Source organism: Copadichromis virginalis, linkage group LG6, assembly GCF_057382275.1.
Source record: "Copadichromis virginalis isolate Kocher_CV1m ecotype Utaka linkage group LG6, C_Virginalis_male_GT1.1, whole genome shotgun sequence".
NCBI classification, from domain to species: Eukaryota; Metazoa; Chordata; class Actinopteri; order Cichliformes; family Cichlidae; genus Copadichromis; species Copadichromis virginalis.
Window position 1 is genome coordinate 16,155,604 of NC_140623.1, and position 21,653 is coordinate 16,177,256.

Below are 21,653 nucleotides of genomic sequence, written 5' to 3' on the forward strand. Positions count from 1 at the left end.
TTGGCCATAAGCTTCATAAACACGCTGTAATCCTCGGAGCAGGAAATATTTAGTTCAGATATGTGGGCTAAGAACACTTTTTTCAACTGCTAAATAAGTGATGCACTGCAAGTTTTACCATGAGCATTTATACAAATCCAGAAACCAAAATATATCGAAGCTTGAATCAAGAAAGGTCATCTTCAGTGAGGAAGAAATAAATAAATAAAACATGCTGCCTTGTTAAAATATATCAAAGGCATAACAGATTTTAAAAAAAAATTCTCTACTGTCTAAAATCTACTATAAAAACAGTGTTAGACTTTGTTGCAAGATAAATATTCAGCCTCCCAGCACTTCTATTTCACCGTCCCAGACTTTTTATCAGCGGGTGTAAGCTGATTTCTGTCATGCATGCAGACAAAACACTGACCATATGTTCGTAAGTTATCCTTTTGTTGCATCATTTATTTTTTCATTCTCTTCCTGTGCAGCGGGGAGTGCCCGGCATATTGCTGTGAGGCTTGTTTGGGAGGCACGCTACATGATGAATCCTTATTTGGTCAGAAAACTCACATTGCCACTTCCAACAAAAATACCTCCAGTTTGTTGATGTGGCTACCTTGGGAAACAAGACCACACACGTCAGTGAGGACAAACTGGAGCAACTGCTGCCCTATCCGTTCCTCTTTCAGTCTAATGATCATTAGCATGCAATGATCAATAGCACACTTGTGTGCAGACTAAGCAAGAAAGAAAAAGCATTTTCTCCAAGACATCCAGAAGTAACCATCCCATTACTAAAACTTTACACTGATGTCAGTTGATTAATTTGACATTTTTTAAAGGCAGCATCAACATATTAGCACAAACCTAGATCGCACTTTCTGAGTGTTTGAATTCAGAGTCTGATTAATATCAATAAAAATGCAGATTTAGAGAAGAGCCCTGTCTGTACATGAGCTTCACTTTGCACCTATTACAAGTATATTTTGTGCTATTCAACTAAACATAGCCTGCTCGGGCAACTTTAAAAGAGCCCAATGAAATATTAATCATCACACCATTTCCAGAGTGCCATATGAGTACACACTTTAGAGTGTTAGAGTGGAAAAACCCCAGTAGGCTCAACCCACTCCTGTTCTGGGTGAGTGTGTTCACACTGCTCTTCCTTTTCACAAGAAAGGAAACAGGACACCTCACAGAAGCTCGCCACCTTGTCGGCAGTACACCACAGTATGTCTCAAAATCAAAGGATAAGTTAATACTTTGTGTTTGCTACATTTATAGTTGGCCTTTAAAGCAGACGTGTTTAGATGAGGAAAATGCACGTGGCGTTTTAGGCTATTTCCTGTTCATCACTTATCATTCAGGGTCTCCACCGTTTACAGGAAAATCATCTCACTGTAATCCAGGTAAGACAGTGCTGCTGTCTATATTTTTTACCCTATGAGCTGATGCGCTTGTAGTAGTCTGCTAGCAGCTGTAATTCAGGGTTATAATTTGTTCTGAAACACAATATAAGCTCATGACTCAACAGCAGGGATCTCCTGCTCTAATAATGCAATCTGTAGTGGCTCGAATTTCTATCCCAGCAAAAGCAATCTTACCTGTCTTGGTGTTAATAGCAAAGAAACCCTGGGGATTCCCGCTGGTGATCTTGTAGGTGAGTTTATCGCTGGCTTTGGCGTCCGGATCGACTGCATTGATCTGGATGATTGACACATCTTTAGCGGAGTTCTCCATAACAGAGGGGTAGTAGACAGGCTCAGAGGTTTGAGGTGCGTTGTCGTTGACATCCTGCACCTCAATGTAGATCTCCACAAAAGCAGAGAGGGGCACCACACCGCGATCCATCGCGTAGACTGTTAACCAGTAGTGCGATGTTGTTTCACGATCCAGCAGTTCCTGCGTTCGGATAATACCTGCAAAAATAAAAAGACGGAAACTGGTAAGTCTTCATTATGTTGCAGAACATTTTTATATGCAACACATGACCCTGAATCTCACATTGCTGTCGGCGCTATCAGTGATCTCTGAAAGCGATTTGGGGTGATGAACAGAACAGGAGCGTAAACACCAGCTGCCCCTGAACAGCCAAATGTAAGGGCTGATTGAAAGGACTCTGCCTGACACATGTCAGGATGGCATATTTACAACAGTCAGCGCTCTCCTGTTTACATTTCATTGCCATGTGGAGGCTGTAACCTTCAGCTGAGCAAACACAAAAGAGCTTTGAGACATGTATGAGTTATACATGTTTACAACTGTTAATTGAAGAATGGCAGATCGACAGATTCTGCACTGTGAAAACGCTAACAGTGTATATGCTATGTAGCTAGTTTCGTAACACTGGGTTCATAAACAGTGCATCTCTTATGTTTTGAACAATGAACTGCTTGACTCAATAAATCCTCATGTGTTTTAATATGTTAACATGCCTGAAACAGAGTGGCAGTGTGAAAGTTCTTGCTGAAAATGCTAGCAGCAACATTTAAATGAGTGAATATACTTCAGAGCTTTTCATCCCCATCTGACTTCACAAGTTCTCAGTATGTACCGTAACAAAGGATAAGTTATTGTGTGAGCCTTTCAGTATGGGCAGGTGTCTCAGTTTGGGGGAGAGGACATGTGCTTGTGACTAAGTGTTAGTTTACTGGTGAAAAGAAATACAGATTATGGACCCTGTTTCCACCTGGCATTAACATATGTCCTGGGTTATCTCAAGTAGTTAGCTGTAAATATGTCAACTCCTTGTGAGATCTGACTTCCTAGGATTATACGCAATTAAACACGTAGCCCACATTATTTCTGTTTGCCAGCCCCATATGCCAGAGGCCCACATAGCTGAGCAGGCTAACAGAACTGACCTGTTTTCCACAATAACCTCAAATTTAAATCTACACCGACTCAATCTGTTCATATAATTCTCACGACCTGAACAAAATAAAACACACAGGTAGTCTACAGTCATTTAAAAGTGCTTTAAAATGACTTGTGCAATTAATACAATGAATGGTATCCAACTTTTTTTTGCCAGCGGTGGGCACATCAGGGTAGCGAGGTGAGTAGGTGGTCCTAAGTGTGACCCAGGACACATAATGCCCCTGGAAGAATGCAGCCAAGCGTGGCCAATAGCACCTCCGAAAGTGGCCTCAGAGACTGGATCTAAATGCATCTTTGACAACACCTGCTTAATACACCAACATATGACCGGACTCTCGAGTGCAACATGACCGCATTTACAAATAACGATTGTGTAACTAATTTTTCCATTTTCTTACTGCTTTTGCTTTCAATTTATTTTCCATTAGTTTTCACCATTAGTTTTTTGTAATGCAGTTCTTTGTGAGCATAATGCATCTTTTTAGATTACTCGCTTATAATCAAACAAATCACTTTACTCCAAACATTGTGAATTCCATTTAATAGCAGACACTTTGGTTAGTCACACAATGTAAATGCATCCTGAGGCTACATTGTGATATTTTTTCACCTTTCTGTTCCTTCATCAACATCAAACATTCTTAAGAACCGTAAATCCAAAACAAAGAGCACAGGGAATGAATCACTGCCTGCCAATAATGTTGCAACAGTAAATTATCTGGATATCTTGCACATGTGAACTCCCATTATTATCAACAAGCACCATATTTGAAGGGCAAAAGAATACCAGAATGTTTTTCAAACAATGGAAACCTTTATACCAGCAGCTATTTAAGTCTCTGTATTATTTGCAATAACCTTGATAACGTCAATGAGGATTTATCGTTCTTCTCTGATTCAGTTATATGAAGCTAATAAAAGTGAATCATGGCTGTATCATTATCAGGTTGGTTACTCATTTTGGACTACACTTCCTGGTGGTCCCGATAAGAAGCCTCCATATAATCATAAATGCAAATTTCAAAGGTTCAAACGGTTTGGTCGTTGCCGGATGCCCATCAAGATGTTGAGGCCAGAGCCTTGATCATTAATCCCCTCCCACATCTCACTAACACCACACTAATGTTGCTTTCTACTGAAAGCCTTCAATGTACACATTATAACTTAAAGTAAACATCACCCAGCGCTATGAAGTAGTTTAAATAGGCTCTCTCTGTGCTGCTGTTGCCTTTCTTCACACACAGTGTGCTGGTGAAGTAAGTGTTACTGAGAGCAGACATATTTCTTACCTTGGGTAATATAAGATACCTCCAAATAGAGATAATACCCAAAATGACTTGTCACAAAAACTCTCAAATTTACCATGGGCGGGGAGTTTGGGGGTGTACAGCTAATTTATTCTCACGCCCCGCTTTACTTTAGCTTCCCTGCCTTTTCCTTCTGGGATCCTCTCTTGTCATTAGTCATCATTACAGCTCTCTCAGCTTAAGGCTTGTAATAAGAAGGGGTATTCAGGCAAGGGAAAATAGGTAGCTCCCAAAGCTGAGAATCCAGGCAAAGACAACTTTGGGCAGCAAATCTAGAATGCAAAGTAGATGAGCCCATTGTAGCATATATAATGACTTAAAGCTGACAACACAGAGGAGGGAAACTTTTTGAAAAATTAAACAATACCCTAAAAACAGATGTAAAATGATTATAATAAATTAGTACATAATTTATTAAAATACCATAAATGACTAATTTATAAGAGCACTAAAGCTCAGAAATGTCAATGCACCGCTACTTGAAGAAAACATGCAGGAAATTGCAAATGTTTGCCATAAATAAGAAATGCGAACACTTATGTGAGGCATCCTGAGCAGAAACGCCAAAGCATAGTGGGATGCATGCTTTAGACATCTGCTAAGGACAGTAATAGAAAGGAAAACATTACAAAGCAAATGTTAAAGAGTAAAATGAAAAAGAGGTTGGTGTGAGGAGAGGAGGTGTGGCAGAGGAAAGGTCATGTTTGCACATGCACATGAACATCAAAAGACAAAGCAGCAGAGAAAAGAACAGACAATTGGGAAACTATGAGCCATCTTTTGTACTTGAGCCAAAGAGATGCCCATGGGTGATTGCCTATCTATACAAGTGGCAGACAAAAAAGTAACAGAGCAATTCCACTTTCACCCGGGTCATACATTTTGCTCCCAGATCTTCACCTTGTAGTTACCAGCAAACACAATCTAACATCATATTTAGAAGATAAACAAACTTTAAAGAGGATCCTGCAAGGGTTAGAGGCCACACTTTTACAGTTACTGCAACAGTAAACAGTTTTTCTTCGTATTTATTTAAAAAGAAAACTGACTAGGCTTGACCTTTAATTTCTGAAACAGCAGATAAAGAAAGTTCTCTGCTATGGCCTTGGGTGAAAAGCTTCAAACAAAGCACATGAAAAATGAATCTGAAGAATTTAGTCGCCACACCCATTCCATATACCTGACATACCCAGTAAGGCAGAAGTAAAACCTGCCCTTGGGCCACAAGAAAGAAAACAGACTGTGCAACAGCCTCTGCCAGATTTGCTTTCCGCTTTTTTTCCCCTTGCTCTTTTCTCTTCCCTCTGGCTTTGTTCTTCAAAGCTATCTGAGCACAGTGGCAGTGTGGTCGAGTGTTGAGACAGCCAAAAGACTTTCAGCTATCGAGACCAGCGGGTATTTTGTGTATCGAAATCACTGCTAAATCAACATCCTGTGCAGATACCCGATGAATCTATTCAATAAGAATTCTCTGAAAAGACAGAGTTAGCCACTGAATGAAGAGGGGAGTAATCTGCTTTGGAAAAGCTGTTGGAAACTGCTGATTTCTTCGCACATGTTTGACCTGACTCTTGTAGTTTGCATTTGACCATCAACGACCTGAAATGTTTGTTGTGAACAGCAAACAGGAACCACTTCCTCGTTTATTCTGCAGCTGAAAAGTCGGGGTTTGCTTTGAACTAGATACATTAATTTGTCTCACCTCTACCCCACATTCCTCAGCCTTCTCAGGCCTTGAGCTCCCAAGCTTACATAAACTTTCACAGTGCCCCCTACCCCCACCATCCCTTCTCTTTCCACAGTCCTGGCAAAATGCTTCAAATTCCACTACCTCCTTGTTGGGTCTAGAGTAATAAAAGAGTCCCAAACTAAGCTTTCTCTTGATATCAGATCATCCCAAAGTTCCCAGACATCTGTAGTCAAGATCTGTTTTAAGGATGCTAAGCCTTAATGCTAAAAATGCCTGAAATATGAAAAACGTCAAAGTTCTGTAAGTCAGAGTTTAGTTTGACTTATAGTTCATAGTTGTGGTTTACTAAAATTACCTATTCTATTATTACTGCATAGTAAGATGTAACCTATTACCTACTAAACTATTTTATCACAATTTTATCATGTATACTATAATAATACTAACTTTTCTTGCAGTTCATAGTTAAATTCAATAAGAAATAAGCGACTGTGGTTAAAACTTTGACATGCTAATCTTTCCAATAATTGCACACATAAAATACATTTACATAACATTGTTATAAGCAGACATGACTCACAAAGATTCTCAGTCATCATAATTGCGAAAGGTCTCACAGCTTATCAGGGTGTCACATCATCACATAAATAATATATGCTTTTTATCTCATTCAACATACCAGACAAACTAATACAACCTATTGAGGAACCGATTCATTTTACTTCATGCATCACTGAAGGTGCAATTACTTGTAGAACTCGAAAAATTCCTGCCCACAGCTGGCTTAAGGAGAAGTTTGTTAGACGGATATGGTTTTATATAGGAGACGGTATGACTTCAGAACTTCTTTAGACGTAAAAATAGAAAAAAAGAAAACATTGTCTAAAGAAAAATCATCAAGAAAACATGAAAATCATTCAGTTGTATGTTTAAGATGGGGAAAATCTTTTGATACTTTTGTTATATATCTGCAATATGTACCTGAATTGATTTTTCTCTTCCCATTTAAAAAAAATGTCTATTAATTCCAGCTGAGATAGCTTTTGGGATGTAGCAGATGATATAAAGCTTTCATTGTTAGTGGGAACATTGTTATTTCAAAGGCCTTTCAAAAAGACCTCAGAGCAATATTCCTTGATTCAATATCACAGTATTGTTTAGGATCAGCTACTATACCTACTAGCTATCTGCCTGTTCCTCTGATAACAATGACACCATCTCCATTCATTTCTATACATCACGAGGCTCTACATCTACATCTGTGGAGGTGTATTTATCTATTTCTACCCAGATTATCATTGTATATGCTATCACAGCAACTAGTTTCCCATATTTTCATTTTACATAACCTAACCTAAAAAGAAAAATCAGTGCCTTCTTATGGTTTTAACAACAACAAAGTTATGCCACTGTCTCCTTGCATTTCCTTCTAAATGTCTGGATCTTTAGCTTGGAACAACTCTGCAGTGATAATGGGAAATCTGAGAGAGACAATGTACTAATACTGCATGAACCAAGCCTTTATTTCCTTTCCTACAAGGCTCCCTGCCCTATTTGGATAGCTGTTAGAGTGAAACATGAGCACATCCTCCTATCCATATACCTTTTAACAGCCGCCCTTCGCAAGGCTGCATCTGTGTGTTGGTAACTACACCTCAAAGAATGACTGATGATTCACGCCTGCAGCTCCTACAGTTATATATTTCTTCTCATTTCTGTGCTGGCAATCAATACAAAAATGATAGTCAGCACTATAATTATATGTAATAGTCAAATAAATTGTCAGACCAAAAAATGACCTTACAAACTTTATTGAGAATGTTAAAGTCCTGTTGTAAGCCCCAATTCCCTAAACTCAAGTATATCAATGGTCGGTAGGGCTGCACGATTTTGCATAAAATGAGAATCACGATTTTCTTGCTTAGAATTGAGATCACGATTCTCTCACGATTTTCTTTTCCAGTATAAATATTTATTGCACTTATTAACTGCACATCAACTTCGTAAGAGTTGAGACTGAACATAAAAACAATAAATAAACATAAAAACAACAAATGTCTCACGTTTTGTTGTTGCCGCAAAATGTTGTACTGCTTGAAATTCCGTCTCCACCGTTGCTTGACACTGCGTGTATAGAGCAGGTAGTGCAACAATAGAAAAATAGTTGCGGGACGGCACTGTGTAGCGTTTGTCTAGGGTGTTGATCATTTTCCTAAATCCCTCGTTTTGCTCAGTGTTGATGGGAGCCATATCTTTGGTCAGGTGATAAGTGATAGCCTCCGTAATTTCTTTGTGCCTGCGGGAGTTCGACGTGTATAGGGAAGTGCTGTATAAGGTTCCCGTTATTGATGTTTGGGTGGAGACCGGGACGGATTTTCTCCTGTCACTTTCTCGTCATCCCTGACGTGCTCTCCGTTGTTTTTTCCCTGCTAATTTTAGCATCACACGGCACAGCTTCTGTATCACGTGGTATAAGGCTCCGCCCTTGTCATTTGTTGAGCAGGAAGAGTGAGAGCTTGTTTTCATGCAGATCACGTCCCGGATCAAAATGCGGTACAATCGTCATCTTTTTTTTCCTTTTTTTAAAAATCGTTGTCATTTGGAAATGAGATCGCACATAAGTATGAATCGAGATCGCAATTTTCTAACGATTAATCGTGCAGCCCTAATGGTCGGTCTTGTCAGGTAGAATCAAATTGGCTATAAAGGCCTAAAACAGATACTAAAACTTAAAAAAGTCTAAGAGCATTTGAATAATTTAGCACAGCAAGCCTGATGCTGAAAATGTTCACATGTGTCTGCAGGAAGGATGCAAACGGCTTCAAAATATCGCTCGTTTTCGTAGTCCTTTATGCTTTACACTGATCTTTGGAACAGTGGTTGTGTTCAGCATCTGTGACTTTAAAGTAGCTATACCCATACAAGGAAATCCATTACTTTTTATTAAATTGAACAAATGCAATACTGGTGTTGTGCTGGACTTCAAAGTATACCATGGGGGCCACTATTTAAAGACAAAGTGAAAAATGTGAAAACTAAAATACATCAAAAGGTCTAAAGTAAAGATCTAATTCACGAGTCTTAGCGTGACATGAATAAACACACAATGAAGCATGTCCTGTGCGCAAGGCAGCTCAAGGTTTCTTTAAAAAGATTTAATGGACTGAGAGAACAACATACTTTTAACGAGGGAAAGTGTGTTTTTCATTTAGTAACCTACAATCAACTTTGTCCCGCTGCACATTCTTGGTCCCATCTCCAGAGTAACAGCACTCAAGCAAAGACTATTTGGGATCATGTGCCACTTAGCAGTCTAACTTTTATCTCAAACATATAGGCTTTAAAAAGTTTTTTTTTTTTAAAGGTGTGAGAGGGTAACAGTTTGCACTTTTAAAACTAAACTAGAAGCCAAAATCCAGAGCATAAACACGTACAAGAGTAGATCTTTTTATTCTGGTTAAGGACCTGTTTATTTTATCATGATGGAAAAAGAAGTGAAGCGCTGGCAACTTTTTGTGCTAATGGAACAGGACTTTGTCATTATGCATCAAACTGTTTCATTTGCCTTCACAAAGAACCCTTTCACAGTACAGGCTGCAAACAGCTTCAAGTGAAAGGGCAATGCATATTTTATCCAACAAGAAAGGGCAATGCATACATTATACAATCAGCATCTGCGCCTCATGTAGACTCAACACACTGCTTCGGTTAACTTGTACATTGCACAATTTAACTTCAAGCAGAGACACATCTTCCTTGGAGTAGATTTTCAAGGTAAGGCCTGTCTAGAGCTTCATCAAAGCCACCAAAGACACACTCTTCAATCACAGTTCCTTTTGGGTTATGGTTTGGTTTACTAACACATTGACAATGCACAAAAAAAGGCGTTATGTTTAAAGAAAGTTTAACTCTTACATGCCTGCATACAGTGACAGAGTCCACTTTAAATGAAAGGAGTAAAATATTTAAATTTTTGTTATTATTAACTATATTACCCTATCAAAATGTTCACTTCCATCTTCCATCTATATTCCCAAAATACATGGCCCAAAATACATACTACCACTAAAGACACTGGCTATCTACAGGAGATAAATAGTGATTATTATATAGGGTTCTTAGTATAGCTTTAACTATAGCCGTCTTAGCCTGTTGCAAGCATGTTCCTTTTCAATTATTTAGACTTGACCTGGTACATAATCCCTCCCTGCTGCATAAGCTATTAAAAAACAGAAAACTTTGCTGAACTAAAGTCATTGCCTCCGTTTTAACAAAAAGCAGGCACAAGAACAACTTCTTCGGCATACTGTCAATCAGTCTGGAGCCGGCTCTGAGTAAGAGTTCAGTAAATGTAAACATTAATTAAGCTAGCAGTCATCATTAAGCCGGGCAATGCCAAAGTTATGAAAATGCAGGGGTGTTTTTAAAACCCCCTGTTTTCCACAGGTAGCCTGTCGCTCCCAATGCCAGAATCAGTAGCTCTATTCTGAAAGGTTACAATTTTCTCCGTATTAGACTAACTCAATTCAATTGTCTCAGGCTACTTTATTCACCCTGTTTGGTAACCTTTACCCTCCAGGGCCTAAGTTATCAGAAGTCAAAACGCCTACCATAACCCTGAGTTTTCAAAATAGCACAAATGTCACAGATGTCGACTTAGCGCTCACAGAAGTGACTGCAGATTCCAAAGTTGTGCTAGTCACTTCTTCCAAACTCTTACATTCAAACCATCATAAAGACTTTCACCAATAAATACTGAATCCCACAGCATGAGACTCAGTTACACAGTGGTTCATTAAAGGTGCTGGAAAAGGACTCCTGTGAAGATTGCTCATTACTCATTTACCTCTGTCTTTTCTGAAACTGCCTTCTTCTTCGATTGTTGCAGACAGAGGAAAATTAAGACGATTACTCACTGGCAATAAAAAAAAACCCTTGCCTAGGTGTGTCAGGTTGAGTCAGGTGTGCTTGGAGGAGTGGAGACTTGCACAGGTTCATCAAGATAAGCATAGCTTTATTGCTAGTCTGTTTGAACTAGGACTGGAAGTTGACCTCATATGAATTTATATGTCTTTTCACCTCAACAGTATGTAACTGTTTCTACAGCTGCTTGTATGAAGATTATAATGATTGTTAGCCTTTCTTAAGGACAGAAGTGCCATCTAGGTTTGCTCTATAAAAGGCACAGGCTTATTTGGAAACTCATCAATTTGTGATGAGTGTGAAATTTGAAGAGGTATAATCCTAACAAATTCCTATGACACACACGCACTTCCCCAGTGGATTTCTCCACAGCCATATTATCAGCTGAGGAATTAAAGCTCAGGAGTGGCAGCCTCTCTTCAAATTGCTTTCAGTCTTTTTAGAGTACTAACTGCAAAGCCTTTTTAAAGACAAACCTGTAAAATACATAAAAAAATAAGTCACTGCATGAGCCATTTGCCACAAAATTGTAATACCAGCTGGCCTCTGGAGCCACAACATGTAAAACAGTAGCTAGCCACCTTTTTCAAGAAAACTCCAACAGCTGAAAACACTTCACGCAAGTCAAGCTGCCCGAGATTCACAGAATTTACAGAAAATGTAAAATTTTTGTGATACCGTTGTCAGGACGATAAATGTCTATATGTATATGAGATTTTGGTCATATCCCACAGCCCTAAAGCTGAGTTATTTTGCTCTTAGTCCTTTCTAGTTAAAAATCACGTCACTATCAGCAAAGTTTCCAGTTAAACTGATGAGCAATGGATTTGTTGTGCAGAATGGGAAAAGACCCAGGAATGAGCCTTCATGAGGGTATGTTTAAATTAAGATGGCACTCATCCAGTGACCACAGAGCTTTTAATAACACAGAGAATGTCTGGACAAACAGTTGCCATGGACTCCCTCAGTCCAACGGAAAGCAACCATAATAGAAGAAGACGACGTGGCTTGCATGGGAGGTTTCCTCCTACTTTGAGTTGATGTAAATGAGGACAAGATGGTGTTCAATAAACAGCAACAATGGACAGCTTTTTTTTTTTTACTTTATCTGTGCCTGAAACAAATAATTTGTTTGTTCCTTGGATGGTTTATGAATGTCACTCTCAAAGTCTCAATACATCCTTTGTTTGGATTTGTTAGATACTCCTACTCTTCAAGAGTCACTCACTGTCGACTAGCTCAACCACTACAGAGTGCTATGCTTTACACAGCAACACTATGTGACCCACATAACAGTCTTCCTGTGGATGTTACTATAAGAAAAAATCATTGGGTTTTACACATGTGGTGATGGAACGAGCAAAACAATGCAATGCAGATCAAGACTGTGATTGATGTACTCTTAACAAACATGCCCAAGTTCAGCAACACAAGCATCAAGTAAAACGCAAAAACACTTCTGCCTTCACTACTTCCCACTGAGAAAAACAAATTTCAAAACTAGAGGTGTGCGGCTCCTGGCAGTTTTCCCCACACCACTTTTTCACTTGTTTTCTAATTTTAAACGATTTTAAAACAGCCTGGTTAAAATTCACAACATGCAGCTGCAGAAGAGTATATAGTGGGGACGCACCCGTGCTTATATTTTCCTTTTGGAGGCACAATATTTTAAACGCATATGGTAGCTTTAGCACACCACACCCTTCATCTAGTGAAATCATAGGAGCGGCATTACCACCTTGGCTCTATTTAGTTGTCTACTGACCTCAGATGTAATCCATAATAACAGGACCCAGCCCAGGACAATCCTATCATTGCACCTCCTGATAATCACTTAATATAGGCCTCAGGGATTAAGTAGAAGATCAAACCAGGCTCCCAGAATCTGTGCCCTACATGGGATTTTAAAGGCAGACGTAGACGCCAGTCACAGGTCTGCATGCGGCGCCATCAACAGTAATATTAGTAGTATCACAGTACTAAGGTGTAGGGCCTTTTCGGTGGGATGGATGGAGGGATTTCTTTCAGATTTGGCACAAAAACTGCCTTGGACTCAGCAATGAACAGATTAGATGCCAGCAGTTAAAGGTCAAGGTCACTGTGATCTCTGAAGTTTCAGAACATGACTCAACTCATGGACGCAAAGTTTTAGATTTAAATTCAATGTACTGAAATGATTAAAAGCTGGTGGTTAAAAGTTGATGTTACCTTAACTTCACAAAAACTTTTTTTGCTATATTCAGAAAATTCATACAATAAATGTGATGAAATTCAATGCATATGTCGAACTGAATAATGATAAAGTGATGACATTTTACACCTAAAAAAAGTTCAAATCATATAAACGATCCTGCAAAATTCCCACAAAACTGCCTTTATATGACCATTATTACAATAGGAGAGGAGTAATTTGGATGTACTAATGACTGATGGCCTGATCATTGTGCAATGTTTTTTCTTACAGCATGAAATCACTAAACAAATGTCCAAGTAATTGGTATTAGAGAATGTATGCATGCTCATGAATGACTTTTCTTGCTATATTTGTTAAATATTCTCACAGACCGTACACTCTGGTGAAAAGCTGGTAAGGCATTAACCCATTTAAAATCCATGATATGCATCCAAATTCATTTAATATAGAAGTACCAAAACAGGAAGTAACTCAATGAAAACTCCTTCATGCATCCATGAAAGTGCACAGTCACTAGTTCAAGCTTTAAATATCCCAGCATCTGTCTTCATAAAGCAAAAATCTTATTAAAATGAGACATCCAACCACTACCTCAGAAACAATCGCAAACACAGCAACTGACAAACTGCCCTGAAGGTTGCATCCTTCATAACGGCTCATCTTCTCATGCTAAATTTACGAGGCAGACGAAGGTATTTCCCAACAGGTTCACTGTGGAGACTTCCTGTCAGCTCACTGAATACTTCACATATATCTAATTCTTACTAAACATTAACCTAAAGATATAAACCTCTTTCTCAACAGTAAAAGTCAGCAGCAGACTGATAGATCACGTTTCCAGCTTTCTTAAGAAACCTATAAACTTTTGAGGTTACATGTGCCAAGGAAAATCGCTGCATTATGCATTACGTTTCACTGCCTCATTTAGTCATTAAATATGTAAAGTGCAGAGAGAAATGTAATTTCAAATGGGGATTTAAGTCACATTAAGCAAGTCAAAAATGTTGTTACTAACTTTTAAAAGGAATGCAGAGAAGCCAGGCACAAACATCCAACCCAGGTGATTGCTGTGTTTGGGGTAGGAACTCCAAGAATCCCAGACTGCTTATTTTGTGCTAATTTGAGTCAGCTGTTGGACTCATTCTGGGCAGCTGAGAGTGTATTAACATATTTTCTGCAGCATGATAGGAAATCCACAAGCAAATCCGTGCCATTGGTACTATACTGAAAATATATATGCTTAACATTTTAGATTTGGGTCAAACAGATTTGACCGTTTTCCAAATGCAACCCATTTTATTATGAATCCATGTGTGTTCCTTGTACACCAGCACCTACTTCTGAATGTCCACACAGGTCTAAGAGAGAGCTAGTCCATCTGTTCCTGCCATAAAATCTCCAAAAGAAGAAAAATGACTGAAAAAGGGAACTTCACCCGTCTCTTAGAAGACTCCCTTAGTTCATTATTCCACACAGTGGAACATGACTGAATAAACTGTAGCTGCATAATACTTTCCTTATGCAGGTCTTTCAACACAAGCTTCACATAGATCTAGCGAATAAAGAGACTCACCAGTTTCCTCATCAATGGAGAATACCCCCAGGCCAGACCCATCTCGGATGGAGTATCGAATCTCTCCATCTCGGCCTCTGTCTTCATCTTCAGCTGTTACACTCATCACTGAAGTCCCAATGACCGCATCCTCTTTTATAAATCCCTTTTCCACAAACGATCGGAACATAGGCCTGTAAAGATTCTCATTCACGTCCACCACGTCCACCTCGATAAAGCAGGTTGATGACAAAGATATGGGCTTCCCTTTGTCTTTAGCTTTTGCAGTAAGATTATACACCTGTTTTGTCTCATAATCTAGATTATGAACAATTCGCAGCGCACCGCTGAGTTTGTCTACTTCGAAATTCCCGTCTCCATTATCAATAAGGCTGTATCGTACCTGACTGGAAGGCCCAATATCGGGGTCATGAGCCTCCAGCCACATGATTACTGTACCGATTGGAAGGTCCTCCCTCACTTTTACACGGTAATTAGGAGGGAAGAATTTGGGTGGATTATCATTCACATCTTCCAAGGTGATTTTGAGGGGAACTGTGGACACCAGCTGAGGCTCATTTCCTGCCTGGTCACGTGCCGCAATCTTCAAGACATAAAATGGATGGAGCTCGCGATCCAGTGGCTTTGTCACTGTCACCACACCGGTATTTTCATTGATTGCAAAATGATCTGTGCCTCCCAAAATTGAGTACTTGACGATTCCATTGTCACCTCGATCCTTATCTGTTGAATCCACCTGGATGATTTCAGTCCCAACAGGTGTACTCTCAGTTATTTCAACAGAATAAGATTCTTGCAAAAACTGGGGGCTATTGTCATTGGTGTCTAAGATTTTAACATCCAAGAGACGCGATGAGGATTTCTGTGGTATCCCGAGATCATAAACTGTAATGTTGAGGGTGTAGTGATCTGCTGTTTCCCGGTCAAGAGGAGAGTAAACCAAAAGCCAACCAGTTTCCATATCTACTATGAAGTGGCTTTCTGCATCTCCTCCTGAAATAACATACACTAGCTTCCCATTAAAGCCACTATCTGAGTCTGTGGCATTTAAATGGACAATCCGGGCCCCGACAGGGAGATCTTCTTTGACTTCAATAACACTTGGAAAAGACTCTGAGAACTGAGGAGTGTACCGGTTGACTGAGTGAAAGTCCATGAAGTTGTCATCCGGCTCATTCTGCGTGTGGATTTTGCTGCCCTGAAGCAGCTTTTCAGCCAGCATAGTAGCGACTCCGGTTTCCACGCACTTTAACTGGACGGGCTTGCGCGCCGTGATGACAGTTATGTTCATAATCATTGGCTGAGTCTCATGTTCGCCATCAGATGCAACGATTTGTAAACTATGAAACGAGACCTTAGCTGCCTCTCCCTCGCTCAGCGAGTGCTTCAGTGAAAGCATGCCAGAGTTTGGGTTCAGCTCAAACAGGTCAAGATCATTCCCAGCTTTAATATTGTACCGTACTAGCTGCAGTTCATCAGCATCAATGGCAGATGCTGTTGTTATCTGCTCTCCCACGCCGTGATCTCTCGGCACAGTCACTTCACAGTCCACATTTTCAAACAAAGGCTTATTGTCATTCAGGTTGTTTAACGTTATAATGACTGATGCTTCCACCTCTCTCCGGAATGGGGATCCCCAGTCTGATGCTCTGACTTTAAGATTGTAAATCCTGGGCATGAGCTCATAATCTAGGACCTCCGAGGTACTGATGACACCAGAGAAGTAGTCAATGACAAACGGCTGAGGATTCACATTGGTAATGCTGTAGGTCACATAGCCATTCTCCCCTTTGTCTAGATCAGTGGCTTTAACAGTCACCACACTAGTCCCTATGGGTACATTCTCATCAACACTGGCTTTGTAAGATGTCTGCTGGAATTCAGGTGCATTGTTATTTACATCAATCACATCAACAATCACTTTGGTTGTTGCTTTTTTGTCACTTGTAATCACATCCAACTGAAATTGTGAGGAAATATCAGCATTGATTGGCCCTGCGGTGCTGATTAAGCCAGTATCTGGATTGATGGTGAATCTGTTCTTGTCAGATTTGTGCCTAAAAGCATATTTTAGTTGTGGATACTTTGGCACAGCTGTTACCATAGTGACAGGTGTGTGAAGGGGGGCGAATTCACTCAGATTGACTCTGTAAATGGCCTTTTCAAATACAGCAGGGCCCACTTTGAACTGTGGAGAAGTGACATGTACCAATTTAGCTGATGAAAATTGAGGGGGGCTGCCTTTGTCCTTTGCCTGTAAAGTGAGGTTGTATCCAAAAGGTTGGCTATCCCAGTCGACATCTTTGACTGCTTTTATTTTATACTCCCTGCTCCCGGGGTTGGTTCTTACAGCCTTGAACTGTTGAAGAGGGTCACCAGCCACAATGCTCAGTGATGCTATTTCTCCATTTGGTCCTTGATCTTTGTCCTCCACTGTCACAATGGCATAAGTGGGGTCATGGTCTGCATCAGAGGGGGCCAAGGTTACTGCAGTAATTACAGGTGCGTGCTCATTGGCCTGCTCCACCCTGACTGTAAGTCTGGCCATGCTACTGAAACCACTGCTCCCGTACAGCTTCATCCCTCTGTCCACGGCAAGGATCTCCAACTCGTACAGCTTCGTCTCAGAGTAATCTAGTTTGCCCGTCAGTGTCACCACACCGCTGGTTGGATGTACTGCAAACATGTCTGTCCATTCCCGGAAACTATAGTAGTATTCTCCATTTGTACCGATGTCTGCATCAGTTGCCGTGACTTTGGCCACGCTTGTGCGGATTGCCGTGTTCTCTGGCAGAGCGATGCTATAGGACGTGGGTGAGAAGAGAGGCCTGAGGTCATTGGTGTCCAGTACCTGTACCTTCACTCGAGTGCGACACTCCAAATTGGTGTTTCTCTCAGAAGCTTTAATAGTCAGCACGTAGTGGTCTTTAACCTCCCGGTTCAGAATGGCAGTGCTGCCTCCTTTGGTCCTTATTCGCAAAAAACTGAAATCTCCCAGCAGATAGTCCTCTGCTTTGAATAGGTTCTCATTGTCTCCAGAGATGATTTTGTACCGTATGTCCCACTCTGGGTCTGTGATAAAGATTCCCATTTTGGTGTGACTTTCTAAGTAAGTCTTAGCAGCAGAGTTCTCATATATGGTGGCATTGTAAAGAGAATGTGTGAACTGCATGGAGGTGGCCCTCGCCATCCTTTGGTTCCCTGCACAGCCACAGAGGAGCTGCTGGAGCAGCACAAGCAGTGGAACCCAGTGCTTCCCCATTATCGTACCGTGATCTTCACCGAACCACCTGAGAGGGAGAGAAAAAAAGGATTTTAGACCGATAATCCTGCAGAAACATTTCATTGGGATCCTACAATAACATTTAAGGGGAAGTTTTTATTTTCAACCATCAGTCTTCATCTAAGTAGGCTGGAAAACCGCTATAATGCTGAAAACAACATTATTTGTGGCACAATTTTTTTCCCAGACTCCTTTAAATATCATGACAAGTGATGATAAGTGTGACAAAGACTAAACAGGTTTCATGTGGAAATAAGATGAAGCAGATCAGTCAGTCAGGTGACAATGCCAGATGCCTTCCATGGGTGCCCTTCTGAACACGCAAATGTCACAAAACCTCCTCATAATGAGCTAAAGAAAAAAGAAAAAAGCTCGGGCTTCTTTGAAAACTGCAGTGCTATAATTTACATTTTTGGGTTGCACATTAGACATATAGAAATCTGATTATACTCATTAACATATTACTACACGAGCACTACGAACAATCTCGTAACTACAAAATGATGCTGGACTTTCACTCGTGCAGAAATGCAGCAAAAAAAAGATGATGATGGCAAAGGTGTGTGGTAAATAAAATAATCTCTGTATAATCTCGTCGAAGTACAATCAGAATTAAACTCGAAGGCCAGATGACTGAGAAAGTGCTTTCAAATTGCGCATTCATTCGTTTACAACTGCTTTACAACGTCCCCGGCTCCGTGTGGGAGTCCACAAAGACAAATAAAAAGCAAGACGCTGCTATGTGTGCGCACGTTGTAAAAAAACAAATATATATATACCGGTATATATTTACTTTTGGCGTGACAAAACAGCCCCACTAGTTTAATTATTAATGTTTTATGCGGGGTTAATAAATGACAGGGTTTGAGCCCCAATCACCTTTAATCTAAAACTATAACCCGCAGGTACAAAAGAACCATCTGCTTGCAGACAACTGCTGCAAAAAAAAAAAGAAACTGTAACTAAAACTTAAAATTCTGGCTCTTTTTTCCCCTTTTTCTTTACGATACAGAAGAGTATCCATTTGTTTAAATTCCGTTTCTCTGAATGCTCTCGGCAGCGAGCCGTTTTTCATTTTGAAAAAAAAAAAAAGTTCAAATGTTTCAAAAAAAATGAGTTAGGTGCCTCGAGACTATTTCACGTCTAACCCCATCCCCCAACTACAGCCATTCACTTCGAAACGATGGCAGACGTGCACTTAGCAGAGATTTGCTGGGGGGTTAGTAGGAAAAAAGATACGTATTCCCAACACAAAACAGCACAAAGTGTGTGCGTACGTCATCAAAAACGACGTTCGACATTCACTTTGTATCGAAAAGTTCTCCAAAGAATCACCCAAAGTAGCCAGCGGTTGCTTTTCTTTCGCACCTCACAATAGCAGACCTAACTTTTTTTTTCCACGTTACAGAGATGCAGACGCTTAAACATCGCTGACCATCAAAAAAAGCCCACTGAGTAAAAACACAACAACTTACGTACCTCTTTTAATATTAAATTCGGAGATTTGGAGGTTTTGCATGTAGTTTATGTAGTCCAAATCTCGGCATGGTATTACGTGGACTTTTCTCCTCTCCGTTACCCCATCTGCCACCAGCAGGCAAGCTCACTCTTTTCCCTCACTGCTTTCCTTTCCTTTCTCTCCCACACTCCACTTGCCTGGTATCTCTCCGCGCTGCGCACGTCCGGATCTACTTACCGGGCTGGCAGCAGGATAGGACCTTTTCCGCTCTGAACCCGCGACCCTTTTGATTTGATTTGATTTAATGCGGTTCGCCTTGTATTCTCATATGAAATATTTCCAGAAAGGCTGAACCCTGGTCCTTTCCGCGGAATCGCTTTAATTTTCATTCAGCAGCTACCACTTCAGCCCCAAGGTAACCTGCCCCCCCTTTTTTGTAGTATTCTTATTCCTTTCAGCTAAAATTATTCAAAACTTTCCAACCCCCAAACGTTCACTTTCCACGGTGTTCTGATTGTGGCTACACGAGTAGAAAATCAAATCCCAGTATAATTATATAATTTATCCCAAATTGCTGTTTGGAAGCATTAAGGCTACTGGGCTCATGAGGTGTGAGTCCTAATGGATCCCACCCCCTCGTTTCTGTATTCTCCTTTTATTTACAGCAAGACAAATTAATGCCCCCCACCCCCTTTTTTTTCCTTTTTTTTTTTTTTTTTGAGGTGGGAGACATCCTTATAAAGGACCAAGCCTTATTAGGTTACAGGTTATTTTGCGCATGGCCTTCTGGCTAATGATTAACAAACAAATGTTTCATATTCACTTTCTGCTGTAGAATCTGACTTAGCCTTTATATCATAATCCAGCTGTCAGCGTAAGAATGTGGACAAACCTTATTTTGGTAATGAAATCTCAGTTCAGGTATTCCCAGATGATGACAAATGAGCTAATAAAACGTGCAAATGCAAAAAATATAAATAAATAAATAATAATAATAATCCTCGCGTGTGTTATTGCATTTTAAACATCAGTTCTTGAGATGATCTTCTCATTACTCTCACTAGTGTTATTGTTTTTTTTTAATATCCCTGGTACGGCTGGAAATAAAGTGGCCAGCAGTGCGTCCCGGGGTCTGTGTTTGGGCATTAGAGCAGGGTGACTGATAGTGTTGGTACACTGGCTACGAAGGCGCTGATCCTATCACCCCCACCCCCGCCACCACCACCCCTCTCATCATCACACACGTTGCTCCTCTCAGACCAAAGCTGCACTTTACGCACAGAGGAGTGTGGCTGCCATGCGATTGATGGCGCTGTCTCACTGCTCTTGCCCGGACTGCAGAGCTCCAGCTGGTGCGCCTGCAGGAAAAAAAAAAGCCTGTGCTGCATGGAGCTTGACAACTTGTCAACATGCAACCTACTTACTACTACTACCCAATGCGCGCGATTGTGAGCGTGCGTAATTGCGCGTTTGGTTCTTTTTTTGGCACAAGTCAGACAAAATACTCACTTTTTTAGCGCTTACTAAAAGAAAAGTGCTTTGAGTTCAGTCCAAAGTTTCAAGAGTCGATTGAAAGAAAAAAAAAATCAAATCAAACCATGTGCCATGCTCTTGAAATACGATTCGAGACTACTCACCAGACCAGCTTAACCAGCGCTGGTTGTCGTTCCCAAACTTCCCTTCACATAAATCTGTTCGTTTTTTTTCCTTTTTTTCTTTCTAAATCTCGTTTGCGAGGATCTCTCAGATGAGGCGGGAGGGAGCTTCTGCTGATGGCAATCCGCTACTTTTCTCCTCTTCAGCTTATTCTCACAGTTTTATTGCCTTCAGCTCCGATATGCTCGGAGGCATCACACATGGTGGCTTATTGCAGGAGAAAAGAAAAGAAAAAAGCTATGGGCTATGGTTTGCCTCGCTGCTCCACTCCACAACGGTTCAGGTGCCGGCATGCTGCTGATGCCTTCAGGTGATATCGGGAAAAATCGGAATCTTATAGAAGAGCGCACGAGAAGAGAAATGACTGGCGATTTTCTTGCCTGCTGCTCTCCCCTTCGGAAAAGTAGCGGTACGAGCTAGACGAGAGTGGGGTGGGGGGATCACACACCAACAACAGCTGACGGTGAAAGTGATGTCTGTGTGATTCTCAGTTTGTTTGTTTTGGGCTCTGTGCTTATCTAGTTATTTGTTACGCACATAAATCCAACTTAGCGTAATGATTTAATTCAAATTGTCTGTTGCAGATTTCCTGATCGAGCACAGTTCCTTACAATAAAAAACAAACAAACATAGCATTTGAAGCATTTCCTCTGCGACAAATGCACTCTGAATTTGTTGGAGAGTTTTTCCAGTAAGGACATCA

At 40.5% G+C, this 21,653-nt stretch overlaps 1 protein-coding gene across 8 annotated transcripts in view; it reads right to left on the bottom strand.

Annotated features, from left to right (window-relative positions):
* Positions 1-21,352, bottom strand: part of fat1a (FAT atypical cadherin 1a) — an 80,698-nt gene extending 59,346 nt beyond the window's left edge. For 3 of the 8 annotated variants that reach the window (XR_014920846.1, XM_085458936.1, XM_085458935.1), the window contains exons 1-3: positions 19,315-19,813; positions 14,553-17,842; positions 1,590-1,904 (exon numbers count right to left, since the gene is read on the bottom strand). Coding sequence is in view for 7 of the 8 variants with exons in the window: in XM_085458936.1 (XP_085315062.1) it covers positions 1,590-1,904; positions 14,553-17,814 (3,577 nt within the window). In the remaining variant the exon portion in view is untranslated. Of the gene's footprint in view, positions 1-1,589; positions 1,905-14,552; positions 17,843-19,314; positions 19,814-20,931 lie in introns of those variants that run through there. The other 5 variants (XM_085458931.1, XM_085458929.1, XM_085458934.1 and 2 more) reach the window with 3 other exon arrangements.
* Between the last annotated feature and the right edge of the window lie 301 nt (positions 21,353-21,653).